We start from the raw sequence: 24,157 nt of genomic DNA on the forward strand, positions 1-24,157 counted from the left end.
CTCAGATGAAGGGATCTGGGGCTGGAGTTTGTCCCGTCTAGACGTCTGAAGGTGCCGGTGGCTACGGCATCTACTGTTCCCAGAGGGAAGTCACAGGGATGGCACCTCCTGCCACCTGCCTACCCACCTTGTTTCTCAGCTCCTCAATGGTCTTGAAGTAGGGGCTGTAGTCTTTAGTCTCAGCGGGCCGCTGCCTCTGGTACCAGTCGCGGATCTTCACCTCCAGGTCGCCGTTGGCCTCCTCCAGGGCGCGCACCTTGTCCAGGTAGGAGGCCAGGCGGTCGTTGAGGTTCTGCATGGTCACCTTCTCACTGCCCACCAGGAGCCCATCTCCACCGCCCAAGCCGCCACCGAAGCCACTGCCCAAGCCACCACCGAAGCCACCACCAAAGCCACCCCCAAAGCCGCTACCTAGGGCCCCACCGAAGCTGCTGCTGCTGAAGCCGCCGCCATAGCCGCCCCCCATCCCGCAGGCTCCCCCGGAGGAGTAGCGAGAGGAGGTGACCGACAGGCCCCCGTAGGTGCTGGGGGCCCGGCAGGATCCCCCGGTCAGGACGGAGGAGATGCGGCTGGAGCCACCACCGATGCCGCAGGCGCCCTTCATGGAGCTAGAGGAGGTGAACTGGCGGCTGCAGGTGGTCATGATGCCAAGGAGGGAAGTGAGCGAGTGAGCAAGAGCAGAGAGAGGAGAGAGGTGCTCGGAGGCTGGAGGAAGATTCCAGTGATTTATACTCATGAGTTGGGGGGCGGGCCTGGCATTTTCCATTCCCCTCGGCTTTCATCACCTGCAGGCCAGCGCCAACTCCCAAGCAGGTCCCTCCTCCCCTCCGCCCTGTCATGTCTGTCATATTTTACTGGAAACTTATTGTTTAGGGTGTTTGGGGCTTTCTTGTCCTGCCAGGCATGATTCACCGAGGGAGGTGCAGACCTGCAGGCTACACTTTCCCATCGGCCCCGGGAGCTGCAGCCCTCAGGATCCCGCGCGCTGGGCTCAGCCAGGGTGACAGAGAGCAGAGCCTCTCCCCGCCACAAACCTGGCGACCTGTCAGTTCCCCATGATCTGGATGGGCCCTTCACCTCCACACAGGGGAAGCCCAACACTGCAGGTGACTGATATGCTACTGGCTGGAGGAATACCAGTACCACATAACCTGGGACGCAGGCATGCCACTCGCAGTGCTAAAAGAGACAAGAGGATCTCCAGGGTCCTCCCAGTCTTCCAGGTTGGGCTGGCTGGCCTAAGGAGACCATCTATCCCGGAAGCATCTGCCAGCCAACCAGGGGGCTCAGAATTGCACCTGGGCTTCCCCATAAAGGGAAACACAGGCAGCTCTCTATGTCCTCCCTAAGAATTAGGGGAGGACCCCACCACACCTGCCACACATCTGTGGACAGACCTGTGGCATTGGCTGCTCAACCCAGCCAAGGGCAGGTGGCCTCAGGCACAGCCACAGTCCTTGAGAAAGAGCAGGGAGTTTGCTCGACACTGCTAGACACTGCTCTGAGCCTCGGTCTGCTCATCTGTAAAGTGGGAATAAGTATGGTCCACTGGGCTCACAGCAGGTCAGCTCCAGGAACCCCACGTGACGCTGTGTGTCGGAGGGCTTGTGAGCCGGGTGTGCACCGCCAAGGCTGGCTAGCAGTGTGGAGCTCTCTTGGCCCACAGGGGGAGGCGGCACCCCTGGCACAGCCCTGGAGAAGCACCTCTTTGCTTTTAGCCCCTGGTGACTGCTCAGACCCCCAGAGATCCCCAGGTAGGAGGTGGGGGCTGACTCAGGCGCCCTTGCTGGGGCTTCTCAAGGAGCTGGTCTAAGAATGCGGGGAGCGGAGCAGGGCCGGGCCAAGGGTGTGGCAGAGCGCACCTGAGAGCCCCGACTCCTGAGGCCCTAAGGGAGCAGGGGACACTTTCAGGAGTCCATTGGCTCCTGCCTTGAAGCTTTCGTTACCAAGACCTCAGCCGTCCCTTCTCTCCCCAACACTTTCCCAAAGCAGCCCCTGCCAGCCCCACCCGCCCTCCTGCCAGCCCCTCGGCCCCACGGACCCCGGCGGGCATGTCAGAGGAATGTGGTCGTGTCTGGGGCTGCCTGGCACGTCCCATCTTCCCAGACAGGCCCCGACAGCCCCCGCTGGAGGCTTCAGGGCTCTTCCTAGCATCCGCTGCCCCCAGGAAGGAAGCAAAGCCTCCTGTTGCCCCCACCCCACCCTGACTGCCACCAGATTAGGAATGGCAGGGGACCCCACCTCCCCAGCAATGAGGCTTGAGAGTTCAGGAGACAATGCTGAGGTAGACTCTTGGAGCTGAGGGCTCCCCCGATCTGCCTCGCTGAGGACTTGTGAGGAGGTGAGCAAGCCAGGGCCCCACCCTGCTCCACCCCCTCTGACAGACGCTCCTAATCTCCTTCCAAAGAACGTCCCCCCACCCTGGCCCAGCCCTGCAATTTCCCCAGCGAGAGGCAGCAGGGGTTCTGGCTGAGGGACAGATGGTGGTGTTGGGAGGCATGTTCTGTTGTCTGCGGTTGAGGTTGGGGGTGTCCTCCATGGGGAAAAACGCAGCATTCAGAGACCTCAGGAGCAGGAACAGGGTGCAGAGCTCAGTACCAGCCTCCCTGGTGAGCCACCACCCCATCTCCCTCCTCTGCACAGAACCAAGGAGAAACTCCTGGAGCCCAGGACACAAGGGAAGCTCAGCTCCCCCTCATCCAAGTCAGTGGAACCCCAAAGAGGCGCCTTCCTTTCCCACTTTCTCCTTCAAGGGGACACTAAAAGGTAAAGATGTTGTCGGGCACAATAGCACATCCCTGTGACCCCAGGACTTGGGAGGTTGAGATAGTAGGATTGCAAGTTCAAAGCCAGCCTCAGAAATTTGGTGAGGACCTCAGAAACTTAGTGCGACTCTGTTTCAAAATAAAAATTAAGAAGGGCCGACGTGTAGCTCAGAGGTAGAATACCCCTGAGTCCAGTACCCAGCACCAAAAGAGAATAAAAAAGATGGAAAAGAACTGGTGACAGTGTTGTGTGCATGTAGGTCAATATCACTACCGACTACATTGTGATCTGAAACTATAATACAACAATAAAAGTATTAAATAAATAAAATATAAAAATAAATATTAAAAAAGAACTAGCAACAGATGAACACACACAATCTAAGGAGAAAGCCTTTGCCTGCCCTCCTCCCTGGGGACCAGGGCCCCCACCCTGGAATGCACTGAGGTCAGCAGATGTGGTCTCTCCGACCAGGAGCAGCCGAGGGCCCAGCAGCAGGCGGCACAGGTACCAGGCTGCCATGCCCTGCCCGCACACACAGGGGCTTGAAGAGCCGCTCTCCGGGGCAGAGGGGCTGATGGTTTGCGGCGGGTATCAGATGCCAGCTCCGTCATCCAGAGCCAGAGCAGCCCCCACTCTCGACTCTTAGGCGGACCCTGTGCCTACCTAGAAGTTACCTTACCTGCCCCTCCCTCCCTCGGCCTGCCCTGGAAGGAGGGGGGCAAAGGAGGAGGCTGGGGCGGTGCCTCCTGTGGTTAGTGAGTCTCCTGCACCACCCGCGGGGGAGAGGGCCATGCCAATCCAAACAGGTGACGCAGGCAAGCCCCCCACGCCACTTGTATCGTGTGCTGAGGACTGGGCTGGGCGCTAGGGGGTGACATTTGAAGGAAAGAGCAGCCCAGTAGTGGAAGACACTGCCCCTGCCTCTAGGAGGCCCTTGGCCTAAAAGAGAAGCGGGTAAACTTCAAAGTTGCCCAGAGAGGAACAAACACAAGAAAGTGTACACCGCGTGGATGCTCCAGGGCCATCGTACCCACACACCACAGACTCAGTGAATCAAAACAATAGAAACTTATTCTCCCCTCTAGGGAAGGATTTTTTTTTTTTTTTAACTGAAGATAGAACCCAGCAGCATTCTATCTCTGAGCTATACCTCCAGCCCTTTTGTTTTGTTTTGTTTTGTTTTTTGGTGGTACTGGGGTTCATGGAAACCCTTCTATCTCCAGGCTACACTCCCAGACCTATTTTATATTTTTATTTGGAAACAGGGTCTCTTAAGCCAGAGAGAGGCTGGCTTCGAACCTGCGCGATCCTCCTGTCTCTGCCTCCTAAGCGCGGGAATTACAAGCGTGCGCCACCACGCCCGGCTGTATTTTTTGTTTTTAAACAGGGTCTCTCTAAATTGCTGAGGATCGTGTGTGTGTGTATGTGTGTGTGTGTGTGTGTGTGTGTTGTGGAACTGGGGATGGAACCCAGGGGCATTCTACCTCTTAGCTGCATCCTCAGCCCAATTTTTTATTCTTTATTTTGAAGCAGGATCTCACTAAGTTGCAGAGGGCCTCACTAAGTAGCTGAGGATGACCATGAACCTGCGATCCTCCTGTCTTGGCCTCCCAAATGCTGTGATTACAAGTGTGTGCCACCACGCCTGGCTGAGGGTCTTGCTAAATTGCTGAGGCTGGACTCAAACCCGTGATCCTCCTGTCTCAGCCTCCCAAGTACTGGGATTATAGGTCCATGCCACCTCGCCTGGCTTTTAGGGGAAGACCTTTCTTTGCCTGTGCCAGCTTCTTGTGGGTTTCTCACATCCCCAGGTCCGTGGCAGCAGAGCTCCAAGCTCCATCTCTGTGTCCTTCTGTGTATCCATTTCAGTTTCTTACAATTGCAGTCACCAGCTTTTTGTGCCCACCCTCACCCAATGTGATCTCACCTCGGGCCTCTTTACCTTAATAATATCTGCAAAGGCCCTACTGCCAAGTAACGTCCTATTCTGAGGTTCCAGGTAGACTTGGGCTTGGGAGAACACCACTCAACTCATTCCCCGGATTAACAGCCGAGGTACTATCCCCGCTGCAGAGGCGGCAGTGAAAACTTGGCAGAGATGTTTGTGGTGAGATGTGGGCAGGGCTGATCTGGAAAGCTTCTGGAAGTAGCTTTGAGCCCTATGTATTAGGAGACCCGGGCAGCTGGGAGGCGTAGACTCTTCAGTCCTAGATCTACCCTTCCCAACACCCAATTTCTCTGGCTTCTTCACAAATAGATCACTGCTCTGAGAGAGAAAGCACCTTTTGATTCAATTTGGTGTCTTGAAATACTTTAAGACTCTTGGGGAAAGTTGCACAAATACTCTAGAGAGTTCGTGTGCACCCTTCACCCGCTCCCCCTAATGACAGCCTATTACAGATGTATTGTACAATAGTCAAAACTGATAAATTGGAACTGGAGGACATTATGCTAAGTGAGATTAGTCAGTCACAAAAAATAAGAAATCGGATGCTTTCCCTAATATGCGAAAGCTAAGGAGAAAGGGGTCATAGGAGGAAGTCTAGATGAAAAAGGAAATCCTATAGAGGAGCAAACAAGACAACCTAACTGAGGGTCTGGGAGGGGGGAAGAAGGAAATTCTCTAAAGCACACGATGTACTTATACATATCATAGTCAACCACTAAGCTAAGCATGGGAGGGAGGGATGGGGAGGGAGTGGGGTGGGGACTGGGTGGGGGCTGGCTGGGTGATGTGTGCATGTATGTCTACACAAGTTTTTTACCCCAGTATGATGTATGAATACAATGTACCAATTAAAAATGAAATAAAATGATAAATTAACAGAGATGCAATGTTGTTAATGAACTATAGGGTTTACTAGAATTTTGCCAGTTCTCCTTCTAATCTTCCTTTTCTGTTGCAGGACCCAATCCAGGAACCCACACGGCATTTGGTTGACGTGTCTCCCTCGTCTTCTTCAATCCACGGCAGCTCCTCCTTGGTCCTTGCTTTCATGACCTCAACACTTTTTTTATTTTTACTTTTTACTACTAGGAATTTGAACCCATGGACAGGCATTCTACCTCAAAACTACATCCCCAGCCCTTTTTACTTTTTATTTTGAAACAGTCTCCCTAGGTTACCAAGGGTCTCACTGAATTTCTGAGGCTGGCCTTGAACCTGCCATCTTCCTGCCTCAGCCTCCCAAGTACCGGGATTACAGGTGTGCACCACCGCGCCTGGCTGACCTCGACACTTTTTGAAGACTACTGACCGGTATGTGTCTTGTACAACATCTCTCTGTTTGGGGTTTCCTGTTGTTTTCTGGTGATCGGATGGGGTTTATTCATTTTTAGCAAGAAACCAACAGAAATTATATTGGTTCTTCCCATGCTCTGGTTCCGGCATTCGGGAGAGGTGTGCTGATATTTCGTATCCCTGGTGATGTCGACCTGATTCTCTGGGTTACCGTCGAATCTACTGAAATTCTCCACTGTGGAGTTTCTGGTTTTCCTTAATAAATACCTTGAGGAAGATCTTAAGGGCGAGGCTCAAATCCTGTCTCTCCTTCGACTTCCACCCACTAATTTGCACACCCAAGGGTACAAGGGAAGAGTTCCTGTTGCCCAGCGGGCTCAGGAATCTGACTGGTTCTGAACTCCTCAAGGGACTGCGGTTCCCAGAGAGATTTTAAGGGGCCCAAAAGCAGAGAAAGAAGTCTCTTGCTCTCCTCCAACCCTCCAAAGAAGAGACTTCTTTCTCTGGCCCAAACCCAGAGAAAGAAGTCTCTTGCTCTCCTCAAACCCCCCTCTGTACCCCATCTAGGACATCCCCATGCCGACTTCCCTTGGAGGGATACCCAGTGCTTCTCCAATTACTGTCATCTGGAATCATTTCCCAGCCCCTGCCAGCCATTTGGGGAAGAAGTGGGAAGTCTGAAGTCCAGAAAGGCTCAGAGTCATGGTGAGCTGTGATCCCCAGGCTCCCAGGGTCTCTCCAGAGCTGGGCTTCTCCTCTCCTCCTGCAGAGAGAGTCCTGGCCCCCTGCCCTTCCTTCTCTGCCAGCCCCTTGGCCTCGCCCACGCCCCCTCCAAGCCTCAGCCTTCTGTATATAAAGAGGGCAAGTCCTCCTAGCTCAGGGCTGCCACCTGCGGGGACAACGGGCTGGGGCATGAGGAGCCTTTACTGTAAGCAGGCAGAGCTGGCGTGAGAACAGAGATCGGGCCAGCAGGCAGGACCGCAGGTGCAGGAGGCAATCGGGAGCCTAGATCACCTTCCCGAGGCCCAGGTCCACTTTCCCCCAGAGACCTCTGCCACCCACTGGTTTCCCAGGCCAGCCTGCCCATCTGGACCACGTGTCCTTTGAGAGCCTGACCTGACACAACAGATGGGCCAAGCCAAGTGTTTGAGTGTTTGAGTGACCGTGGCCTTGTCTGAGCCTCCTAGTGGGGCTATACAGCTGGCAGAAAAGTGGCTGACAGTCCCACATTACAGATGAAGGCCCAGGGGGCCAAGAAACCGATCAACCTCCATTGCCATGTCAGGATTCAACCCCTGCTCTGCCTGGCTTCAAGTTGTTTGTTTGTTTGTTTTGTGGTACTAGGGATGGAACCCGGGGGCATTCTACCTCCAAGCTCCACCCCCAGCCCTATGTTTTCATTCTTAATTTTGAAACAGGGTCTCACTGAGTTGCAAAGGGCCTCACTAAGTAGCTGAGGCTGTCCGCAAACCACAATCCTCCTGTCTCAGCCTCCTGAATGCAGGGATTACAATCATGTGCCACCATGCCCGGCTCAAGCCTTTTTTTTTTTTTTTTTTTTTTTTGGTGGTACTAGGGTTCCTGAAAACCCTTCTACCTCCGGGATACACCCTCAGACCTATTTTTATACTTTTTTATTTGGAAACAGCGTCTCTTAAGCCAGGACGGCTGGCTTCGAACCTGCGTGATCCTCCTGTCTCCGCCTCCCAAGCGCGGGGATTACAAGCGTGCGCCACCACCCCCGGCTCAAGGCTATTTTAAATGACAGGACCCCCTCCTGCTAGAAAGTCCCCAAAAGTCAGAGCCAGAAAGTTCTCAACAGTCTACTAAACCAATCTCTTAAACTTACAGGTGGGGAATATGAGACCCAGAAAGGGAAAGGGACATGTCCAAAGTTACATAGAAGAGCCTGCTTCAAAAGTGAGAAATAAACCAGGTATGTGGCAAACACTTATAATCCCAGTACTGGTTAGTAGACAGCCTCAGCTACTTAGTGAAGCCCTCCGCAACTTAGTGAGACACTGTTTCAAAATAAAGAATAAAAAATTGAATTGGGGGTATAGCTCCGAGGTACAATGCCACTGGGTTTAATCCCCAGCACTACAAAAAAAAAAAGTGAGAAATATTTAGCTGCATCACAGAACTCTGAGCTAGGCGAGTAAAAATATATACAGGGCGGTGTGTCTGCACCTCAGAATCACATTTAGGTTGTTTTGCTTATGTTTGTTTGCTTGCTTGCTTGCTTGCTTGGTACTAGCAATTGAACCCAGAGGCATTCTACCTTTGAGCTACACCCCCAGCCCTTTTTAACTTTTATTTTAAAACAAGTTGCTGAGAGCCTTGCTAAACCAAGGCTTGTGTTGAACCTGCAATCTTCCTGTCTCAGCCTCCTAAGTACTGGGATTATAAACATGTGCCACCAAACCCGGCTACATTTAGGTTGTTAATAACCATAGATGGTCAGGCAGCTAAGGGTGAGCAATAGATTCGTTTACAACCCCTCTGCTAGCTCCCAGTTCAAGAAAAGCACCGCTGGAATTCTCCAGCCCATTACCCAGGCTGCCCTGCTGTATATCAAGTCCCATCCCCAACAGGCCAGTCCCCTCACTGACTCCAGCATCCCCGTCCATCTTCCAGCCTCTGCCTCAATTTCCACATCTGTCCCCTCTTCCTATCAAAAACCCTCATACTTTTTAGGACCAAGTGTCTGCTCAACACACAGCTTTAAACTAAGATTTCTGCAGATAGTGTGGCAGAGAGTAGATGCTCATTGAGCCAGGTGAGGCGGCATACGCTTGTAATCCCAATGCTTGGGAGAATGAGATGTGAGAATCACAGGTTCGTGGACAGCCTCAGCTACTTAGTGAGACCCTCCTGCACTTACTGAGACCCTGTTTCAAAATGAAGAATTAAAAAATTGAGCTGGGGGTGAAGCTTAGAGGTAGAATGCTCCTGGGTTCGCCGGGCGTGGTGGCGCACGCTTGTAATCCCCGCGCTTAGGAGGCAGAGACAGGAGGATCGCGCAGGTTCGAAGCCAGCCACGCGCGCTGGCTTAGGAGACCCTGTTTCCAAATAAAAATGTAAAAATAGATCTGGGAGTGTAGCCCGGAGGTAGAAGGGCTTCCAGGAACCCCAGTACCACAAAAAAAAAAAAATGCTTCTAGGTTCATCCACAGCACCACAAAAAAAAAAAAAAAGGAAAGAAAGTAGACATTCATTGAAGGATAGAGGGAAGGTGAGGAGTCAAGGAGGAAGAGGGAACAGTGAAAAGTAAGGGAATGTGGAGAGAAGGATGGATGGATGGATGGATGGATGGATGGGCACTTAGATGAATGAATGGTGAGTGAGCAGATGGTTGGGTGAATGGAAGGATGGAGGGAAGGTGGAGGGATGGTGGGTCAGACGATGAGTGGGCAGTGGAGCAGAGCATGGATGGATGGAAGGGGGGAATGGAATGGATGATGGAGGGATGACTGGAAGGTAGGTGGCTTGTGGGTGGGCAGTGGGTGAAGGATGGGGGATCACGGAGGAGGAGCCGCAGCCAGCCAAGGCAGGGTGCATGAGCACCCAAGAGGGGCTCCTAACTGTTCTGAACCTTGAAGGTGCACGGGTGCTAAGCCAGCTAAGCCGGTGAGGGATGACATCGCATTTGCTCAGCGAGGCCCCACAGAGACACAGGCAAGAAGCTGCAAGCGGTCAGGCCAGAGCCCAGCTCACAGCTCTGGGCTGCACCTGCTGAAGAGGCTGACAGCAGAAGCCAGGTGCTGGCGAAGGCGCTAAGGATCTGGCCTCATCCCGCCACCTCGGAGCCAGCAAAGCCGGGAGCGATGCTGTTGGGTACGTTTGCAAAGGCCACTCTGGTGTCCTCACGGGTCATACCTCGGACAGAAGGGACCAAGGAGGAAAAACCGGAAAGGAGGATTTGCCATTATCCCAGTAAGGGATGGTGTTAGCTCAGACCTCTCTTCTCCCAAAAAGCCCCAGCCTATTACTTCCGGCCAATGTGCTTTGCTCCTTCTCAACCATCCCTCTGCCTCCGTGAGCTGAAACCCCATGATAGGTGACATAATATCTCTGCAATGCCTTAGGGGCCTGCAAATAGTGGGTGCCCTTCATGTTGATTTACAGTAATTACTCTAGTCTGAGGGGCAGGCATAGACCTGCCCTCAGCACTGTCCAGTCTTATGGTGGAGAGCAACTAAGCCCAGCGCTTTCTCCTGTCTGTGGACCAAGGGGAGCTGGAGCTAAGAAGCAGCTGAGAGGGCACATAGCACAAAGAAGCCTTCCTGGAAAGGGTGCTTTGACTCAGGCTCAAAAGCAGAAAGAGCCCTGGAGGGTGGGGTGGGAAAGCATTCCCAGCCCGGGGCGTGGCTGTGGGAACTCTGGGCACCAGTAGTGAGTCTCTGGGGAGTCAGCACCTGGGTCAAAATGGCTGTGTCAGGAGTCCAAGTGGCCAGGATGCAGGGAGAGAGGGAGGGAAGCCATCCCCAGTAGCTGCAGCCTCAAGGGTAGACAGGTAAGGAGTTGTTTCTACCACTCAGAGGTTCTGGATCAGAACCAGCATCTTGCAGCCCACCCTGTTCCCCTAGACTGAGGGGATGGCAGGATTGAGGAAGGAACAGGCTCCCCCAGTCAGAAAGACCAGGGTTCAGCAGGGCATGGTGGCACACACCTATAATCCCAGTACTTAGGAGGATCAGAGGTTTGAGGCCAACCTCAGCAACTTAGTGAGGCCCTCTACAACTTAGTGAGACCCTATTTCAAAAGAAAAATAGGCTGGGCCTGGTGGCGCACACTTGTAATCTCAATATTTAGGAAGCTGAGACAGGAGGATTGCAGTTCACAGCCAGCCTCAGCTCCTTAGTGAGGCTCTCTGCAACTTAGTGAGAACCTGTTTCAAAATAAAGAATAAAAAATAGGGCTGGGGATGTAGCAGGGGGGTAGGACGCCCCTGGGTTCCATCCCCAGTACCACAATAAATAAATAAATAAATAAATAAATAAATAAATAAATAAATGACTGGGAGTATAGCTCAGAGTTTGAATGCCCCTGAGTACAATCCTCCATAACACACACACACACACACACACACACACACACACACACACACACACACACACAAGATCAGAGTTCAAGTCCAGGCTCCACCACGAGCCATGAGGCCTTGATAAGCCACAACAGCCCAGAGCCTTGGTTTCCTATCATACAGACATGATGATATTTTCTACCTGGCAGGGTCATTGCGAGGGGAAGCTAATTCGTAGAGAGCAGTGCCATGGAGTTCTGTACCAAGTCAGCATTTGGTAAAAAGTTTCTATAAGTTAAGCTCTAGAGTTCAATCAGTGGGGCCTGGATGGGGGGGTAACTGCAAAGGAGAGCAGAAATGGAGACTCAAAGATCTTGAAGCAGAGAACAAAGGAGCCCTGGGCACTGTTGCTCTACTCTGCCTTACAGCTCCACAATCCAGCTTGCCACCCTTGCTTGGTCTGTACCACCAACAACAACACTGCAGCTTTTCTCTTCTGCTTATATAGCACAGCAACTCCTCTGATTGGTCCTTAGGCTGGGGCCCTGATTGGTCCATTCTCAATCCCTCTGACCTATAAACCAGGAAGAGCTGACAGCCTGGCCCTTACTCCATTGCCATACTTTATTCTTTATCCTTTCTCCCTATTCCATTGGTATCCCTAAATGTCCTTACAGAACGGGGGCAGTGAGCATTCAAGCTGCTTCCTGCTGTGGGGGAACGGTAGCTAGGGTCCAGTAGATGTCTTCTCAGGGCTCAGGATGATGGGGGAGGACATGATAGAACTTTTCCTGGACTATCATCTGTGGCTTCATCTGTAGTTTAATTGCCTCCAATCTGGAAGACACAAGCCTAACCATCATATTTAGCAGGCATGGACCAAACAGCAAAACAAGCAGAGAGGTACTACAAAAGGGAGGGTCCGAGGTGAAATTAGTGACCCAGGAGATTGAAATAGATATTACAACCATCCTGGTCCAGAACCAGCATTGTCTCGTTAGGTTTTGAGATTGTATATATATATATATATATACAATCTCAAAAAAAAGTGTATATATATATATATATATATATATATATATATATATATATATATATATATACTGGAGATTGAACCCAGGAGCATTCTACCTCTAAGATCAGCAAAACAAGCAGAGAGGTACTACAAAAGGGAGGGTCCGAGGTGAAATTAGTGACCCAGGAGATTGAAATAGATATTACAACCATCCTGGTCCAGAACCAGCATTGTCTCGTTAGGTTTTGAGATTGTATATATATATATATATATATATATATATATATATATATATATATATATATATATATATATAAAATCTCAAAAAAAGTATATATATATATATATATATATATATATATATATATATATATATACTGGAGATTGAACCCAGGAGCATTCTACCTCTAAGATACACCCCAGCCCTTTTCTTAATTTTTTTTTTTTTTTTTTGGTGGTACTGGGGTTCCTGGAAGTCCTTCTACCTCCAGGCTATACTCCCAGACCTATTTTATTTTTGGAAACAGGGTCTCTTCTTGAGCCAGCACGGCTGGTTTAGAGCCTGGGCGCTCCTCCTGTTTCTGCCTCCCAAGCGCTAGGATTACAAGCGTGAGCCACCACGCCCGGCCTTCTCTTAATTTTTTAAAATAGGGTCTCACTAGGTTGATGAGAGTCTCAATACTTACTGAGGCTCTCCTTGAACAGGTGATCCTCCCGCCTCAGCCTCCCAAGTGCTGGGATTACAAGCGTGTGCCACCACACCTGACTAGATTGGGTTCTTGAGATGGATGATCACCAATTGGGCTGTAAGGACTCAACCTATTTTGTCTTCAGTGGCTCATACCTCTGGGTTGACTTCTACTTGTGGCAGGTGGCATGCTGGCTTTGGATTCAAAGGTATTTTTGTTGTCGGGTGTGGTGACACACGCTTGTAATCCCAGCATTTGGGAGGCTGAGACAGGAGGATCATATTTCGTGGGCAGCCTGGGCTACTTAGTGAGGCCCTTGCAATTCGGTGAGACCCTGTTTCAAAATAAAAAATAAAGAGTAGGGCTGGGGGTGTAGTTTAGAGGTAGAATGCCCCTGGGTTCCATCCCCAATACTACAAAAAAAAATATATATATATATTTTTTGTTGTTGTTGTTGTTGTTGTTGTTGTTGTTGTTCCACATTGAGGGAGAAAATCTCTCCCAACAATGGACCAGGACACTCATGCATAAAAACAAATGCGATAGAAGATTTTGCCCCCAAAAACAACTGAGGGGAGATATACTGTATTGAACCAGGAGCGGGCCTGATGCCCCAGTGACAGTAGTTGACCTTTTAGACCTAGAGCCATGGTGGGAAGTCAGGACAGAATGCGTAGCTCCAGTATCCAGTAAAAAGTCACTCGCTTTTGGAGAAAGTCTAAATAAGTGTGTGCATGCCTCTACCATCTTGTATTCCATTAAGATCTATGACTACAATGCACCAATAAAAAAGTTTAAAAATTTTAAAAAAAAGTTGCTCACTTTCCCCTCAACTCTCAGGGTTACTCAAGACTTCTCTCTGGTGATATCAGGGAGAACAGGAGTCTCTTGGGAGCCCCTGGGACCCATCAATTAGTGGACTCTTGTTGGGCCACTTGTGCAGATGATACTGACCCCTGGGTTCTAGTTCCCTGAGGACAGTCTCTCTTCCCATAGTTCCCCCGCAGATGGGACAGGGTCTGAGAGGAAGACACTTCTCCTTGGGTACTCCATTTTCCAGTATTCCGCTGACCGCACTGATAGCAGTTACTGGTCCTTTGGGTCCTAGGGCTGAAGAAGGGCCTCTCAGTGCCGTGATTAAAGCATTGGTTTGTTTCTGCTTGACTTCCCTCCTATGAGTCTCTTCTTAGTCTTAATAATAAAAAATAAATAAAAGTAGCCAATTTTAAGAGGCCATCTAAGGTATTGGTTCCTGGCCTGAGACCACCTTTTTGAAGTTTTAACCAGATGTCAAGGCTGCCTGCATTATGAATTTATCCTTTAAGAGGATCTGCCCTTCAATGGAATCTGGGTCTACTGGGGTGAACATTTTTATGGCTTCCCACAGACATTCTAGCATGCTGCGGGCTTCTCCTGTGGTCCTTGGTCAATAGTGGGAAGTTTGGTATAGTTGAAGGGTTCCAACACACAAGTATGGAAGTATACCTGTAAACCTTTACCATCCTCCACTAAAGGGATCAGTTACATAAATATTGTCTCCATAAGTAACAGCATTGTCTAAGACAATTTTTTGTCCATTTTTTTTCTGTGGGAGACAAAGTCTGCCCAAAGACCAACATGCCATCTCTCCAAGGTAAATAAAAAAAAGTTGACCTGACTTTAAGAACCCATCTATGTATTTGTCAGGGTCATCTGAGAGCTTTCCCAAGTCCACTTTAATTCCTTGACGTCTTGGAGGGCAAAGGGCGTGCATATTCATTGAGGACCAAACTCTGAAGCTGAATCCTATAGAGGTATTAAGGTAGACTGAGCAGAGACCTGAGGGAATAGGACTTAGTGTGGAGAATGTCAGGCTAAAGGTGCAAAAGAGACGATAAACACAGGGTAAAGAGAAGGACCTACGGGTGATGAGCCAGGGTCCCCGAATGGGCTGGGTCTAACTGCCAACGGGAACTGAGAGACCTGCCTTGCCTTTCTTACGAAGGATGTGTTTCTCAGAGCACGAAGAAGGCTTGCCATCTCCGACCACTTCCCACATTTACAAAATCTAACTGTTTGAAAGATCTGGGCTTTATACCTTCCTCCGGGGGCCAGGTTTCAGCACCATCCAATTTGTAAGCAGGCCAGGCTGTTTTATAGAAGATGAGGCATTTCTTTAAGGTTGGAAAAGCCAAATGCTTTCCAGTTGTGAAGGGTGTATCGAGGGAACTATGAACCTTGATGTTCCTACCTTGGATTTGTTCCCCAACCCATGGGCAGGGACAGGGTTTAATGTGAGAAGACGGGAGACACGGATCTGGTGCCAAGTCTTATGGGCTCAGCAGTCACGCCGATGCGTGTCTACTGCAGAAGGAGGGGCAGGTAGCTGTAGAGGAGAAGGAAGCTACAAGAACCTAACACTCAGTTCCAGGTCTCCTGACAGAAAGGGAAATGTGGAGTATAAATCTCTCCCTAGCTGGAGCACATCTGTCAAGAGAGCATCTTCTAAGGTCTGAGAAGACCCTTCATAAACTCTGAAGGATGACGAGAGCGCCAGTTTACTGAGCCCCTGCCGTGCGAGGCACCATGCCAGACACTGCCCCCAGCTCGGTCTCATTGGCTCACCACCACCACCCTATGAGTAGGAAGGACCACGCTGTAGATTTCAAGAGGAGAAGGCAGAGAGGCTCCCTGGGCCGCAGCCCCCGAGGGCCAGGCTTCCTGGGGCTCCTACCTCCTGGTATTCCCCTCCCGCTTCTGCTAATTGTGTGAGCATCCCAAAAGTGCCAAGTTACCCCCATGAAGCCATGATCCCGGCTCCCTCGTGCGCTGCGAATAACTCCGAGGCACGTGTCCTTTGCGGTCTCTCAAGTTCCCCAACAGGAGTGAGCCGCAGTTATTCACAGTGATAGTTTGGGTGGAAACACACCTTTTATCACCTTTCTCCTCTTTCCCAGCTTGCCTATCCTCTAATTTCACTAAATTGTTGAGGCTGGCCTACAACCTGAAATCCTCTTGTCTTAGCCTCCCAAGTACTGAAATTACAAGTGTCTGCCACCACACCTGGCTTTTTTTTAAATCATAATTTTACTACAAATTTTACTGTATAATAATCAACTTACAATAATGAAAATATACTTTCTATTGCATTCCATATAATTGATTCTCATAACATGCCTTCATTTATTTTTACAAAACTCTTGTGTCTTGTTTCTTATCAAACTCCTACAACCTATGGTCGTAATTAACAAACAAATATACTTCTGATCTGAATGCTGGTTGAACTATCTGTCTATATTAAAAAGCAAAATAAATGTGAAACAGAGACAAATGTCTTAATTCATTCATTATGATGAGACTTCTTTGCTGAATCGTATAAGCTGGTTTTTATTTTTTTGTTTGTTTGTTTGTTTGTTTTGGGGGTTTTTATGGTACTGTGGATGGAAGCTGGGTGAATTCTACCTCCAAGTTACACCCCCTGCCCTATTTTTTTATTCTTTATTTTGAAACAGGGTCTCACTAAGTTGCAGAGGACCTCACTAAGTAGCTGCGAATCGCGATCCTCCTGTTTCAGCTGCGCCACCATGCCCGGCCCCAGATAAGTTTTAAATGCTGAAAATTAGTCTTCATTTTTTATTTACTATTCACAATGTGATGGCTATAGATACTGAGACTAATTGACATCAACATTTTTATCATGTTCTAAAACCTAGACAATCTATAAGATAACAAACCAAGCCCCCAATTCATAGTGTTTATTATTTGCATAGTGCAAATATCTCCACCATGTCCAGTTTCAAGATAAAGTCACTTACCATGGAGTTGGGGAGAAATGTGCGGTAGCACACTATTATAGAGTGCCCACCATCATCATAAGCAACCTCAAGGACACGGGTATTAGTAAAATATAAAAAACAGGTATATAAAAATAGATATAAAGCTGGACATGGTGGCGCACACTTGTAATCCCAACATTTGGGAGGCTAAGACAGGAGGATCGTGGTTCATGGACAGCCTCAGCTACTTAGGGAGGCCCTTTGCGACTCAGTGAGACCCTGTTTAAAAATAAAGAATAAAAATAGGATTGGGTGTGTAGCTCGGGGGTAGAATGCCCTTGGGTTCCATCCCCAGTACCGCAAAAAAATAAAAAATAAAAATAAATGTAATAGGTTTTAAGCGTTGATTATCTTTGTTCACAATATAATTGAATTAACCTTAAGCTTATATAATTTAATTGTTAATACTGTCTCTGTTTCACGTCCGCTTGCCAAATTCCTGAAACTCTAACCTTGGTTCTCGAGAGCCAATAGAAGCCAGCTCCAGCATGCCAAGGAGCCTCGAAATTCAGGCCACAAACAATAGACCAAGAGGAACAAGTGAAAAGCAAAGCAGCTCTGCTTCCAAGTAAAATAAAGTGAAAGAGGGGAAGCCAAATTACTGGGGAAGGGATATTAGTGAGAGACGGGCGAAGACGAGCCGGTGGCCCCAGTGACAAGAGGAGATGGTCTAGGTGGTCCAAAGTGGAGACAGCATCCTGAAGCACTCTGCCCTATGGGAACCCTCGTGGGGAGGTCCAGGTCTGTGCTGCCGCATCGTCTGGTCTTTTTCCAAGGAGCCCCAGCATCAGTATCCTGTGCACTGACCTCAGTACCCAGCCAGGATCTCTCTGCTGCCACACCCAGGCTGTGTCTGTCTTTAGCTCATCACTCCCGCCTGGGTGTTATCTTTGTGTCCAGGACTTTGTTTACCCCTCATCCACCTTGAACCATGAGCAATACCCCTTTGAAGAACTAGAGAAGTGATGGAGATGGGCGGGAAGTGACAGGACAGTGCTGGGCATGCCGCAGGTGATGGAGATGGTGATGATGACGGCAGGGGTGGTAGCCGCGATGGAGGTAGGGATGATGGCAAGAGGGTATTGAGGATGGGGATGGTACTGGTGGTGATGGTGGTGGGCACAGTATTGATGGTGCTATGGGAATCGTGGTGGCGGTGGTGGTATTAGTGGTGAGGATGGTGGTGATGTGGGAGTGGGGATGGTGGTGGTACTGTCTGAGATTGCGGTAGGGATGGTGGTAATGAGGAGGTGACAGAGAAGGGAAACTGGCATCCCTGAGTCGAGTCTCTTGGTGGACAAGATGAAATCAGCTTACGTAGCCCTCTCTTGGAGCTAGCGGAGAGATAAAAATCACCTTTTACAGCCTAGCTCCAAAGGGTCACCATGGTTAGGTCTTAACTTCCTCATCTCTTCCAGTCCTCAGAGTCACAGCAGAGCGCAGGTCAGAGGATGCTGGAAACCAGCCCAGGCAGAGCTGTTCCTGGGAGGTTTTTATTCCCACCCCGCAGAGCCAACTAAGGTAACAAGCAGACAGGCAGACAGTAGCTCCTGTTTAGGCCTTTGTAAATGCTAGCACCCAGTCCTCACCGCCTTACCTAGAGGAGGAGAGAGGAGAGGAGAGCCCTCAGCCAAGGCCAGGCTATTGAGAAAGAGCTGGCCACCGTGAGCACTGCGTACCCGCACTCACCAGAGGCACCTCCAGGAGAAGGGGGACAAAGAGCGCCTTCCCTGCGTGGGCGCCGCAAGGAAGTCTCCCACTGAAGGCAGGCGGTTCCTGCTCTATGGCTGTAGCACCACCCTGCACCAACCCTGACCCAGTGCAACCCAGTGCTCCAGCCTCCTGGAGCAGCCTGAAGTGGACTGGGGCTAGATTCTCTGGGCTACTTATTGCTAGACCTCGATTTCTCTGCAAGCATGATCAAATCGAACAAGGCCGGGTACTTACTCACCTGGCAGGCCATTCTGACACCCCACCTACCAGCCCTGCCTCCTGGGGTAAGTTGCTCAGCCTCCCCGAGGCTCAGTTTCCTCATCTGTGAAGTGGGATGAGTCAGGTGCGGGGAGCTGACGAGGAGGCTTGGCGGACAGCAGCAGGGAGGGGGCGCGCCCTCCAGCTCAGCTGCCTGCCCGCAGCCTTGCTGCAAGAATCAAATGAGGAAATAAAGGGTGGGCCACTTCCAAAACCCTCAAAAGAGCGAGGGAAGGAATGAATGCACATTAATTGAGCACCTACTGTGTGCTTCGTCCACATTTAATCTTCACACGAACCCCCCCTCAGGTAGATGCTAATACCCTGGGTTTACATCTGAGGAAACTGAGACTCAGAGGAATAGGGGGCATCTGCCCAACTTCACACTCAAAGTTCAAACCCAGGGTGCCCCCAGACCTCCTCCTGCTGTTCCACACCACCTATAAGGGACTACAGTCTTACTTCTGTTTTTTTGTACTTTTTTTTTTTTTTTGGTTACTACTTGTAATTGTGTAGTCATATTATTAAATAACCACAAGAAAATTTAAAATGTATGTGAAGGTAATATTACATTGCCAGACCAGAAAATTAGTGTATGCAATCTGGTGTGTATGTGGGGGGGGGGGGGGTGCTAGAGTTTGAACCCAGGGCCTTTCTACCTCCAAGCTACACTCCCAGGCCCATTTTATTTTTTATTTTGAAACAGGATCTCACTAAGTAGCTGAGGCTGGCTTCGAACCTGCCATCTTCCTGTCTCAGCCTTCCAACTACTGGGATTACCAGCGCACACCACCGTGCCTAGCTTGCAATCTCCTTTTAATTAGGAAGTTGATATGGTATTCAACAAATTAACTTTTGATTCTTTGATGCTTAATTTTTTGGTTTGATTTCCTTATTCAGGTGCAATATTTTATGCATAGGTATGAAAATATGTACACTTTTTTACCTTTTCTGTTTTTTCCTGGGTCTCATCCCCCTGCCACTTCCCCCACTCACATGAGCCTCCCACCCCACCCCCAAGGTAATCTATGCTAATAACCTTGTATATAGCCTTTCAAATTTATGGTGCTCATATAATCATACACACATAATATGTGGAATGAGAGCCTGGTTAGTGTTTATTCACACAAGCAAAATCAACATGCTACATGTGCTTTGTCTCTCCCCAGTCCCGGGAGGAATGGCTCCGTGCCGTTCCACGTGGGTCCACTTTATTGCCTGTGATGACTGCTGCATACCCTACAGTATGAATGGATCATTATCTCCACGACCCATCCACTAACCCATAGGAAAATTTTCATGTTATGTCTCCACAAATAATGTCCATATCCTCCTACATATGACCTTTTATACTGATTTTTTATTTCTATTCATTTAATATTAAGTGAAACCCCTTAAATAATCTGAAAATTTATCTTTGCTCTATCCCCACACCCAATGAGGCTGAAAAACAGTCTGGAGAATAAAAACTGTAGGAACAGAACAGTGGGTAGACCCCGCGAAAGGTCAGCTCTTTGAATGTAAAAATCGTAAATGCCAAAAGATGACTCTTCTACCATATCCGTGATGTCGAGATATGGTGAAAACACTTTAACTAAAACAACAACAGCAGTGAGTGGATGTCTTGACTGTATTTATTCTATGTTGTTACCTGTTCGCATGGTAAATAAAAGCTGGAAGGAAACAAGCTGTTTTGTGTGTAACGTTCCTATAATTGGAGGAGAAAGAGGGACCCTTGCATCCCAGTAATGTAGGGGTGAAGCCAGAATGGGGTCCTCCTACATAGCTGCCATCTTTGGCTTGCCCACCCTTCAATCTGGGCAAAGCCCACCAGGGACCTTGGCCTTTTGGAGAAGGGAGATGAAGCTTCCCCTTCCCATGGTGGTGACCCACATGACTCATGAGAGGCGGGGCCAGGTCAAGAGCTATACTAATTTGGTGCCCAGGTTCTGGTAGATAGGGCTCCGTCCCTCTGGGGCACAAAACGATATCTGTTTTTCTTATCTGCAGCAGCTCAGCAATACCTGCCCATGGAGGCTGCCTTCTGCCCACACAATGAGAGACACATGGGATTCAGATGAAAAATCTGCTTCCCAGAAGGCTCTGTAGAGACCAGAAAGAGCAGCGACTTCTTCTTTTTTTTTTTTTTTTTTGGTCTTACTTTCTTTTTTTAATTTAATTTTTTTATTGGTGCATTGTAATCATATATCACATTGGAATACAAGACTTGAGAGGATATACAAGCACACATCATCCAATTAGCCCTCATCCAGCCCCCATCCCATTCCCTCCCTCTCCCTCCATCCCATACTTGTTTGGTGATTAACTTTGATACATTTGTTTATGTACCTCCTGCGTTTTAAAGAGGCTCCATCCTCCCCTATTCCATACCCTCTGATTGGTCACCTTAGTTGCTTCACTATAGGGCCCTTTCTATAGCTCGACCTCTTCCTGTTGCCCCTTTCCTCCTAGTTTTTGCTGATTAGGGGAAGCATCTGATTTTTATTTTCTGTGATATTTCTCTGTGCATGCCGCGTTGCAAGTACCGATCCCACTCTTGACGGCCCCAGTAGTGGCCTGGCTACCCAGTGGACTGATCCAGACCTCGCTGGCTCAAGCAGCGGCCTTGCCTCATGGGAGGCCCTGATTCTGGTCTAGCTGGCCCCGACACCAGCCTAACCCCTCAGCTGGCTCCAATCCCGGCCTTGGAGGCCCCAACACCAGCCTAGCTTCATGGCAGGCTCTGATCCCAGCCTCGCTGACCCCAGCACCAGCCTAACCCCTCAACAGGCTCCAATCCCAGCCTCGGAGGCCCCAGTAGTGGCCATGCCTCCTGTCAGGTTCCAATGCCAGCCGTTAGCCCTGGCATTGGCCTAACCCCTCGGCAGGCTCGGATCCCAGCCTCGGAGGCCCCAGCACCAGCCTTGCCTCATGGCAGGCTCCGATCCTGGCCACACTTGCCCTGGCACCGGCCTAACCCCTCGGCAGGCTCCGATTCCGGCCTCGGAAGCCTCAGTAGCGGCCTTGCCTCACGGAAGGCTCCGATGCCGGCCATTGGCCCCGGCTCCGGCCTAACCCCTCGGCGGGCTCTTATCCCGGCCTCGGAGGCCCCAGCACCGGCCTTGCCTCACAGCAGGCTCCAATGCTGGCCGCTGGCACCGGCACAGGCCTAACCCCTCGGCAGGAAGAGCAGAGACTTCTAACCCAAAGCTCCACAGCTGGACCCCACCAGCCCTTGCTGAGCAGCGCTTTTCTGTGCTGGGTAGTGTCTGAGGGCTGTTGTTCACGAGCAAAACAAAAGGTTCCCTATGTGTTCGTCTTTCAGGGCACCAGTCAGGAGATTTTAAACAAGCTACAGCAGTGGGAGGACAAGCAGAAGAAATTGCTTATCTCAGACACCAGGAGGGACATGGAGCTTTTTATAGCTCTTGGAAACAATGCGCCCAAAGAAAGCAAGACCTTGTGAGCTTACCACTAATTCATTGACATCAGCAGATACGCTTTACGGGCTATCATTAATTCTTACTCTAGTCATTGTTTTGGCACTTTCTGCAATGATCTACAACAGTATTTCACAAACTTCAACACTCAGGCATAAGGAATTCAAGGGTGTGTCCAAAATAGACAAGTTACGAGGCACACTGAGAGCACTGAGTCTCCGCTTCCCGGGTGCAGGATTTTAGGAAGCAAGAAAGGGCAGCCAAGAGCGAAATGCCGCCCAATTTGGGACTCGAAACTTAGCTGGAGAAATCCAGGCAGCAGGCCTTCCTAGATGGAAGAGCTGATTCCTTTATCAAAATGGAAAATCACATTTTTGATTCAATATTGTCCTTCTTTAAAAGGTAAATGTTTTGAGCCAAGCGTGATGGTACATGCCTGTAATCCCAGTACTTGGGAAACAAGAAGGATCACAGGTCCATTGGAGGACAGCCTCAGCAACTTAGCGAGACCCTCAGAAACTTAGTGAGACCTTGTTTCAAAATAAAAAAGGAGCTGCAGGTATAAGTCAGAGTTAAAATGCCCCTGGATTCAAAATCCAATATCAAAAAGGAAGTAAATATTTTGTTTCCACAAGCTATGGCAATGAACAAGAAAAATGTGGCTCTTCTCTCAGGGAGTTTACTAACTAGCTTTCAGAGCCCAAGAAAGTTGTGGGATTTTTTTACCCCTGACAGTGTTGTAGAGGTTTTTCCCCTGTAATTACTTTAAAACTTACTATTACTTGAATATGCTTTGGATCCAAAACTCACTGTTGAGGCTCCAAAGTCATATGTTAATCCAACTGTGGTTTTTTGGGGGCAAGGTAGAACGTGATTAGGTTTAAGTAAGGTCATTAGGGTAGAGCCCCCATGATAAGAAGAGAGACAGAAGCCAGACACAGTGCCACAGGCCCGTAATTCCAGTACTTGGGAGGCTGAAATGGAAGAACCACGAGTTCAAGGCCAGCACATGGTAACTTAGTGAGACCCTATTTTAAAATTAAATTGTCAATACCAATCTCAATAATATGTATGGGAAGGGGGAGGGAGAGGGGTGGGATCCAGATAGAAATACACCAAGTGCCGTGTGCAAGTGTGTTCATCACTCTGAACCTCAGAATGATGCAAGTTACAATGCACGCTTGTAATCCCAGCATTTGGGAGGCTGAGACAGGAGGATCACAGCTCGAGGACAGCCTCAGCTACTTAGTGAGGCTCTTTGCAACTCACTGTGACCCTGTTTCAAAATAAAGAATAAAAAAATGGGGTAGGGGGTGTCACTCGGAGGTAGAATGCCCCTGGGTTCCATCCCCAGACCCGTAAAAAAAAAAAGAGTATATGAAAAATAATTTAAAGAATAAAAAGGACTGGGGTGTAGTTCTGTAGTAGAATTCCCCTGGATTCAATTCCAAGAAGGAGGAGGAGGAGGAGGAGGAGGAGGAGGAGGAGGAGGAGGAGGAGGAGGAGGAAAGAAGGAGAAGGAGGAGGAGGAGGAGAAGTAGTCAAGGAGGAGGAGAAGAGAAACTAGATACATAGACATATGCGTTCCCTATCTCTTGCCATATGATGCCTTTTGCTACCTTGGGACTCAGCCAGCAAAAAGGCCATCACTAGAGGCCAAACCCATGACCCCGTCCCCATGACCACCTGATCTTGGACTTTAAGTCTCCAGAACCAGGAGGCAAAATAAACCAAAATAAACATCTTTTCTAGCTCCAGCCTCGGGTCTCCCATTTATGACTAGCACAGACCTCAGTTTCCTCCGCCGTCAGGTGGGGGCCTTTCTCATGGAGTTTCCCAAGGGTCCACTGATCAGGGGGATGCCCTCTAAAGACAGAAGCTCAGGCAGCTTCTTTAAAACAGCCCCGCAGCCTCCAAGGCCAGGATCAGAGCCTGTCAAGGGGTTAGGCCGATGCTGGGGCCAGCGGCCGGCATCGGAGCCTGCCGTGAGGTAAGGCTGGTGCTGGGGCCTCCGAGGCTGGGATCGCAGCCTGCCGAGGGGTTAGGCTGATACCGGGGCCAGTGGCTGGCATCGGAGCCTTCCGTGAGGCAAGGCCGCTACTGAGGCCTCCGAGGCCGGGATCGGAGCCTGCCTTGAGGCTAGGCCGGTGCTGGGGCCACTGAGCCCAGGATCGGAGGCAGCTGAGGTGTT

The 24,157-nt window shown here is 49.7% G+C and overlaps 1 protein-coding gene across 1 annotated transcript in view; it reads right to left on the minus strand.

Moving 5' to 3' along the window:
- LOC308275712 (uncharacterized protein) overlaps positions 1-24,157 on the minus strand; it is a gene marked incomplete at both ends in the record, with an annotated part of 48,452 nt that overhangs the window by 3,462 nt on the left and 20,833 nt on the right. The window contains 6 exons of the mRNA XM_080714064.1: positions 128-705; positions 1,863-1,886; positions 3,198-3,291; positions 18,145-18,152; positions 18,235-18,285; positions 18,536-18,695. Of these exons, the coding sequence (XP_080570190.1) occupies positions 128-705; positions 1,863-1,886; positions 3,198-3,291; positions 18,145-18,152; positions 18,235-18,285; positions 18,536-18,695 (915 nt within the window). The remainder of the gene's footprint in view (positions 1-127; positions 706-1,862; positions 1,887-3,197; positions 3,292-18,144; positions 18,153-18,234; positions 18,286-18,535; positions 18,696-24,157) is intronic.

Source organism: Muscardinus avellanarius (genome assembly GCF_963383645.1).
Source record: "Muscardinus avellanarius genome assembly, chromosome: 16".
Classification (NCBI taxonomy): Eukaryota; Metazoa; Chordata; class Mammalia; order Rodentia; family Gliridae; genus Muscardinus; species Muscardinus avellanarius.